The sequence below is a fragment of the Brassica napus genome, chromosome C1 (genome assembly GCF_020379485.1).
Source record: "Brassica napus cultivar Da-Ae chromosome C1, Da-Ae, whole genome shotgun sequence".
Lineage (NCBI taxonomy): Eukaryota > Viridiplantae > Streptophyta > Magnoliopsida > Brassicales > Brassicaceae > Brassica > Brassica napus.
In genome coordinates, this window is record NC_063444.1 from 48,372,758 (window position 1) to 48,381,014 (window position 8,257).

Below are 8,257 nucleotides of genomic sequence, written 5' to 3' on the forward strand. Positions count from 1 at the left end.
AATCTACATGCCATTTTGAGGAGAGGTATTAGAGTTAACCGGGATTGTATAATTGTTTTAGTATAAACCATGTAATTAAACCGGTTACTCTATAATATATAAACAGATTAACTAACTCTGTAACTGAATAACAGAATCATTTTTCATCTTTCTCGTTTCATCTCATCTTCTTCGATTCCTCTAACAGTCTACTATCAAAGAAGGAAATCGATTCATCACATGATTGGCTCGTGGGTTTGAGTCCAAGCTCGTAGGTCACACACATCATGATCATGTAGTGGCTTATCTTTGAGATTTTGGTATTGAGCTTCAAGTATAACTAGATTTTGATCCGCGCTTCAAAAGCGCGGCTATTATTTTTCACTTTTATGAAATATATTATTTGTTTGTAATTATTGAATGTATTTATCTTAGTAAAACTTTATTTATAATAAATTCGACACATAGAGTGTCTCTGGTAAACTATGTGTTTCTTTGGCTTTGTTTTATTCCCTCTCCAATCTACATATTTATTTGGCTTATTGTTAAAATAAATGATTATAGATTTTGATCTACACGCCTGCACGGGTGTATATTTTGAAAAATATGTTGATATTTGTTTTTCATGTAATTATTAGGGTTTGGTAAAATGAATCCGAGGAACAATTTGATACCGATCCGAAAATATAGTACCAAACCCGAACATAAATTGATTAAATATTCAAATAATTCAAAATTTTGTTATTTAGAGAACCAAATCTGATCCGAACCGAAGTATTTGGATACTCGAATTTATCTAAAAATAGATTTATATACTTATATATATTAATTATTTTTAAATTTAACATATATAAAATATCAAGAATGATACTTTTAAATTAGTTTAAATACTTGAAAATATATATAGATAGTCAAAAGTAAATATCTGAAATAGTTAAGGTATACTCAAATCACCAAAAATACTTAAAATAACTATTGATTTCGTATCCAAAATTTTAAATCAAGTCAATTGATATGTTAAGCTTAGGTATTCTGACATATATTATTCAAATTTATAGATAATATATTATTTTATTTATCGATTTTGAGAAATTTAAATATATAATGATTTAAAACTTTAAAAATAATTTAAATGAGTTATCCAAACTCGAACCAAACCCTCAAAGATCTGAATCAAACTCAAACCAAAATTTAGAAACATCCTAATAGGGCTGAAATCTTTGACCCCGAAAACCCGAAACGCAAACCGATCAGAACCAAACCCGTATGGATACCCGAAAGTCCATCCTTAGTCATTATTATATATCGTATATTGTCATCATATAATTAATCGTATTTTATACGTACCATCATATAAGTAATCATATAATTAATAGTATTTTATACGTACCATCATATAAATAATTACATATATTATATTTTACAAACTTAATATGAAATATAAAAACCATAATTTAAGTTGGTATTTCAAATTGGGCTTTGTATTGTATTTTTCTTATATATATTGACAGCATTTTTTTATAATGGTTATTGAAAAACAGTTTAGTAAAAATCCATTTTTGAATATATGTATATTTTTCAATCAGTTTTTGATATAAATCAACTTTCAATTGTTATTTTGATTTGAAATATGTATATAAAGTTTAAATTTTGTTTTATGGATAGTTTAGAAAAAAAAGTTTTATGCAATTAGATTGACCCATTTTCGTATATTTTAAAACTGGTCCAGATATATAGTTTCTTATAATATGATGAACTTTCAATTTTTCTTAATAACATAAACCCATTACTTTTTTGCTTAATACTCCTATCATTGTTTCCAGACAAAAGTAATTTTTTTTTTAAAAGACTACAATCCATGTTTCCAAACACTCCAAAATTTTTGAATAGTCATATTCAAGTCTCCAAACACTACAATTTTGTACTTCAGTTTTAATAAGATAAAATAATAATAGATTTTGACCCGCGCTTTCAAAGCGCGGGTTTATTTTCTTTTTTTTTCAATGGTCAAAATATTTAGTAAATGTCATATTTCATATATTTGTATTTTATTTTATAAAAGACTTAAACTTTTTATCTTTACTTATCGTGTTTCATTTTAAATGACTATTTATGTTTAAAAAATTAAACTTTATTTTTAATGAATTAAGTTGGTATAACTCTGATAAGTTAATTTTATTATGTGGTTAATATTTTTAATACAAATAATTATATACTTTTAATAAAGATTTATACTTTTCAACGAAAAAATCAATTTTTTTTATGAATGCTTAAATTATATTAAGAAAATTATAGTTGAAAAAAAATTATTTGAACTTGGACTCAATGTCCGAAAGGAAAAAAAAATGTGAGAATTGGATCTGATTTCTTAATCGACCCAAATGACCCAAAAGAGATCTGATGTGGACAGTGGGCTGGATCCTGAAAAAATGGTCCAATATATATATGTGTTATTAATATTACTTGATTACCGTTAATGAAACATGCAATGTTAGTAAAGAAAGGATAGAGTAAGGTAAAAAGGACAATAAGATCCTGGTTTAATAGTAAAGATGTTGAAAAATCAAAGGATAACGTACCAGATGGATTGTGAAAGTGACCAATCAGTTGGCTGTTTCCTTTTTGAGATCGTGGACTTCAAAACAAAGAGAAGCAAGACTTGGATTCGGTAAAAAAGTCAGTCAACAAAAATATAAAACGAAAGATCCAAGAGGAATTTTCTTATAAAATGGACAATGATCGTTAACCCAAATTTTAGTTGAGTATATATATATTTGGTTATTGTTAATTTAGATTATACATATTTAATCAAACAATCAAAGGTTGAATTAGAAACAAGAGAGTGTGGACAGGGAGAAAACAAGACCCCTTTACTAGCCATTTCTCTTCCTCTTCTATTCATCATTCATTATCAATGAGAATATTACCAATCACAAGATAAATCAATGCAAACACTTCCATCCCCGGCCACAGCGGATTTAACATCTCTTCCGTTGGGGCGCTAGACCCCTTACGGGGATAGTTAAGAATGTAACTGTCCAGATACCAGAATTATCAAAAAAAAAAAAAAAAAAAAAAAATCAATGCAAACTTTTTTTTTTGTATTGTCACATTCGAAAATCATAAGCTTTAAACCTTTTGAACTTTGTATATACACAAAATGGAATCTTGATAATTATATTTGCAAAGTCTATAGTTTCTATGAATTTATGCGTCTCATTGATATGAACAATCGAAATATCCATATATAATATGTATATCCTTTTCTAAAGCCATGTGTTGTTTATAGCGTTGATCTGGATCATCTGTTCAATGGTCATCTCACGTCTAAACAGTTGGCGTTTAGATGCACAAGAGGGGAAAAGACGACACATCTTTGACTGTGCTTGTAATTTTCAGCGTAAGAAACATAGTTGTTCAATTACAGAGAAACAAAGAAGTTTAATAAAACGTAAAAAAAAATAGAGATAGAGAAAAAACACACCAAGCTAAAACGGAAACAGTACCAGAGGAACAAAGAAGTTTGCTAAAAAAAGTAAAAATAGAGTAATGAGAAAACACCAAGCTAAACTAGAAACGATATCCCAAATCTTATTTGATACGGATAGACATAGTGGTTCCTTTGGATTTCTTCTTCCAGATTCCTCAGGTAGCGTATAAAATACCTGTACCAAAAAGAAGAAAACGTTAACTCAGGTGATTTCATTATAATATTTTTGTTTCTTCCAGTGTTTTCTAACAAGTTGATTTAAAACTCTGGAAAATTACCTTTTTAATGAGTTGTGGTGCTGCTGATTCTGCGCTTGTTTCGGGCAAAAGGGTTCATGAACCACTCGGGTAGGATATAAAAGACCTGTACAAAATAAGAAGAAGAAGGTTTATTCAGGTGATTTGACTATAATAATTTTGTTTCTTCCAATGTTTGCTAACAAGTTGATTTAAAACTCTGGAAGATTACCTTTTTAATGAGTTGTGGTGCTGCTGCGTCTGCGTTTGTTTCGGACAAAAGGGTTCATAAACCACTCTGGTTTGCGAGAAAAAAGTATGTATCCAATCACCCATCCAAAGGCCATACCAGGTATGACTCCTATGACAGCTGCTATCCAACTCAACACCTCTTCCTCTTCTTCTTCTTCTTCTTCCTCTGACTCCAACAGTTCATGCGGTGTTGGCGTGTGAATATCTCTGCAAATTTCGTCAAGAGAAGGGCCAGAAAGTCCCTTGTTATCCTCAAAGGAAGTGCAGTTGAGCCTTCGAAACTGAGTGCCTCCTGGTACTAGACCAGTAAGCTGGTTATGAGAGAAGTTCATGTACGAAAGGAATGAGAGGCTCCCTAGCGCTTGCGGAATTTCTCCTGAAAGCTGGTTTTGGGAAACGTTGAGCACATGGAGCTCTTTCAATAGACCAATGGACCTTGGGATGTCTCCTTCAAATTTGTTTCCTGAATAGTCGAGTGCTCTATCTCTAAACCTTTATTCATCAAAACCACTGAATCATGGTAAAAGTAATATCCCATGTACATCGACCTGAAATTTGATTAGAAGAAATGTCAAGATAGGTGAGATGAGACAGGCTTCCAATCGAAGAAGGAATGAACCCGCTGAAATTATTCCAAGAAATGTCGAGAGAGGTGAGATGAGAAAGGTTTCCAATTGAAGACATGATTTGACCACTAAAATCATTAAGTGAAAGGTTTAGGGTGGTTAGAGAATGAAGGTTTTGCAGACTGCTATTGGAACGAAACCAGCCACGTAGGTTGCTGCAACCAAGGTCTAGCTCGATCACGTCACCAGACTTGGGGTTGCACATGATACCATCCCAAGTACAGCAGTCGTTGTTATTCACCCATGACTCTGTCTTCCGATGAGGTTTAATATCATAAATAATGCAATAATCATAATCAAAGGAAGAGTTTAGAACCTCAAACTCGTTCTTGAACTGAAGAAGTGCATCCCTTTGTTCCGGATGACATAAGCACGTGGTAGGAACTGCATACACGTCCTCATAATTGTAGCCGAATAAGAAAAGTATAGGAAGAGAAATGGTACTCGTTAAGTTCCAAAAACCTTTCATTCTTCTTTATAATTTTTCTTGGATATCAAAAATGAAAGAGCAAAAAGAACAGGGAAACGATACCCCAAATCTTATTTGATACGGATAGACATAGTGGTTCCTTTGTATTTCTTCTTTCAGATTCCTCAGGCAGGCTATAAAAGATCTGTACAAAAAAAGAAGAAGAAGGCTTATTCAGGTGATTTGACTATAATATTTTTGTTTCTTCCAGTGTTTGCTAACAAGTTGATTTAAAACTCTTGAAAATTACCTTTTTAATGAGTTGTGGTGCGGTTGCGTCTGCGTTTGTTTCGGACAAAAGGGTTGATGAACCACTCTGGTTTGTAGGAAAAAAGTATGTATCCAATCACCCATCCAAAGGCAATACCAGGTATGACTCCTATTACAGCTGCTATCCAACTCAACACCTCTTCCTCTTCTTCTTCCTCTGATTCTGGTGTTTCATGCGGTGTTGGCATGTGGATATCTCTGCAAACTTCGTCAAGAGAAGGGCCAAAAAGTCCCGGATTATCCTCAAAGGAAGTGCAATTCACCCTTCGAAACTGAGTACCGCCTGGTACTAGACCTGTGAGCTTGTTATGAGAGAAGTTCATGTAGGAAAGGAATGAGAGTTCCCCTAGCTCTAGCGGAATTTCTCCTGAAAGCTGGTTTTGGGAAACGTCTAGTGACTCAAGAGCTGTCAGGTTTCCCATAGATGAAGGGATGTGGCCAGTGAAAGCATTGTTAGACAAGTTGAGCACATGAAGCTCTTTTAATAGACCGATGGACCTTGCGATCTCTCCTTCAAATTTGTTCCCTGAAAAGTCGAGTGCTGTGTAGATCTTTAGGATACGTTCTAGCTTCATCTCTAGACCTTTATTCATCAACACCACTGAATCATGGTAATATGAATCTCCCATGTACATTAAATCCGGCTTTTCATAAATTGTCCCAAGTGATGACATAGCACTCCACTTCACAAAGTAGTGTGAAGGGAAAGCTCCATTGAAGTGATTGTGCGATATGTCGATGATTTGCAATTTAGGGAACGAAGTATGATGTACCGGTCCATGGAAAGCATTGGAGCGTAACACAAGAATTTTTAGTTGTGGTAGAGAACTCAACCAGAACGGAAACGTATCATTGATAAAGTTGCTTTCCACGTTCAGAACTTCAAGATAAGGGGAATGAATCAAAGTTCTTGGAAGCTTTCCAGTCAGTTGGTTATGACCGACGTCAAGCGTTATTAAGCTTTCAAATATATTCTCCGGAAGACCTCCATGGAGACGATTCTGACGAAGGTTTAGAACTTCAAGAGTACGCTTGAAATTACCCAGACAACGAGGGATTAATCCACTGAAGTTGTTGTTTGATAAATCAAGAATGTATACAGAGCTCAAATCACATATGAAAGAGGGAATCTTTCCGGTAAAGTTGTTGTTGGAGGCAAGCAAGTTTAGGCTAGATAGCCTTGAAACTAAAACTGTTGTTGGTTTTTCAAAGTCAGTGAAAGTATTGTTGGAAAGATTCAGGTAAGTAAGATTTGGTAGCGTCCATAACCAGCCAGGCACTTGACCTTTGATTTTATTGTTGGAAATGTCTAGAAACAACATATGTTGGTTTCTTACAAACTCCGGAAACTCGGTCATACCGCAGCCTGACAAGTACAACTGATACAAAGAAGAAGAATCTGAAATTGTACTCTTGTTTGTGACTGAAACATGATTGCCTGAGAGATCCAACAGACCGAGCCTCTTAAAATACGACAAGAAATCATTCAAGTCAATCGTAGTGGTCGTGTTCAAATCGGATATAAAAAGAAGTTTGAGCCACTTGAGATGTGAGAAGATACTAAAGTCAACTGGACCTTGTGTCTTGTAATTGGAAAGGTGAAGTTCGACAAGGTTGGTAAACTTGGATATCGTGGCCGGGATTGGCCCTCTCAAGTTGTTTCTGTTAACGTTTAACCTTTGCAGCTTAGGTGGTGAAGATATATTCCCAAACTCAAGAATACCATCGAATCGGTTATCAGACAATCTAACATATTCAATAGAAGGAATGGTGAAGAGGGAAGACGGCAGGGTCCCAGTGAAAGCATTGTTACTTGCATCAAAATACGTCAATTTGGATAGTGAAGTGATGTTATGAGGAATTGTTCCTGTGAAGTGATTCTCATAGAGTTCTAAAGATGACAACTTTGTCAAATTCAGTAGTGCAATGGGAAAGCTTCCATTGAGCCTATTGAGACTAACATCTAATCTTGTCAACTGGTTTAGATTTCCAAAAGAAGATGGGATTTCTCCAACAATATTGTTCCCACAAAGGCCAAGATAAGCGAGGTTATAAAGATTTCCAATCGAAGATGGAATCTTACCCGAAATTTGATTCAAATTAAGGTTAAGATAGGTGAGATGAGAAAGATTTCCAATCGAAGATGGAATCTGACCAGAACAGCTATTAAATGAAAGATCGAGAAAGGTGAGATAAGAAAGGTCTACTATCGAAGAAAGAATGAAACCGCTGAAAACATTTTCTGAAAGGTCGAGAGAGGTGAGATGAGAAAGGTTTCTGATAGAAGACATGATTTGACCACTAATACCATTTCTTGAAAGGTTTAGAGTGTTTAGAGAATGAAGGCTTTGAAGACTGCTATTGGAATGAAATCGGCCACCTAGGTAGCTGCAACTAAGGTCTATCCCAATCACTTCACCGGATTTGGCATCGCACGTGATACCCTCCCAGTTACAGCAGTCGCTGCTATTCATCCATGACTCTGTCTTCCCATGAGGTTTAATACCACTATAAATACATCTATAATAAGAAGAGGAAGAGTTTAGAACCTCAAACTCGTTCTTGAACTGGAGAAGTGCTTCCCTTTGTTCCGGACGACACAAGTGCGTAGTTGGAACCGCAGACACGTCCTCATAACTGTAGCCGAATAAGAAAAGTATAGAAAGAGTAAGAGAAAAGGTACTCGTTAAGTTCCAAAAGCCTTTCATTCTTCTTTAAGCTTATTTAACTTTGAAATGAAAGAGCAAAATGAAAAGGGAAATTGGTGATGAGTAACATGCTTCCATGCCCATCTCTTTATAGCGCAATAATAGACTTCGTTTTTTTTTTTTGATCAAACCAACTTTTATATTTAAAACTTAAACTCCAACCATGGAGGAATTGTTCAAGTACATCAAAGCAACCATACTGGTTAAATAAACCGCTGCATCAAAAG

General features: G+C 34.4%; 1 protein-coding gene across 6 annotated transcripts; it reads right to left on the reverse strand.

The window, feature by feature from the left end:
- Positions 1-3,334: 3,334 nt before the first annotated feature.
- On the reverse strand, positions 3,335-8,030 carry LOC106382271 (receptor-like protein 34). Of its 6 annotated transcripts, XR_007318095.1 has the most exons (4): positions 5,690-8,030; positions 3,938-4,333; positions 3,748-3,832; positions 3,335-3,644 (listed from the first exon to the last, which is right to left on the reverse strand). XR_007318095.1 is itself a non-coding variant. In XM_048744707.1 (3 exons), the coding sequence occupies exons 1-2, from the start codon at positions 8,028-8,030 to the stop codon at positions 3,942-3,944; spliced, it is 2,733 nt and encodes a 910-aa protein (XP_048600664.1). In that variant the 3' UTR covers positions 3,335-3,644; positions 3,938-3,941. The 6 variants fall into 6 exon arrangements, 4 of the variants coding, with proteins under 4 accessions (XP_048600664.1, XP_048600666.1, XP_048600665.1 ...); XM_048744707.1 differs by lacking the exon at positions 3,748-3,832; XM_048744709.1 differs by lacking the exon at positions 3,938-4,333 and having other exon boundaries at positions 3,748-3,814; positions 5,370-8,030.
- Positions 8,031-8,257: the final 227 nt, after the last annotated feature.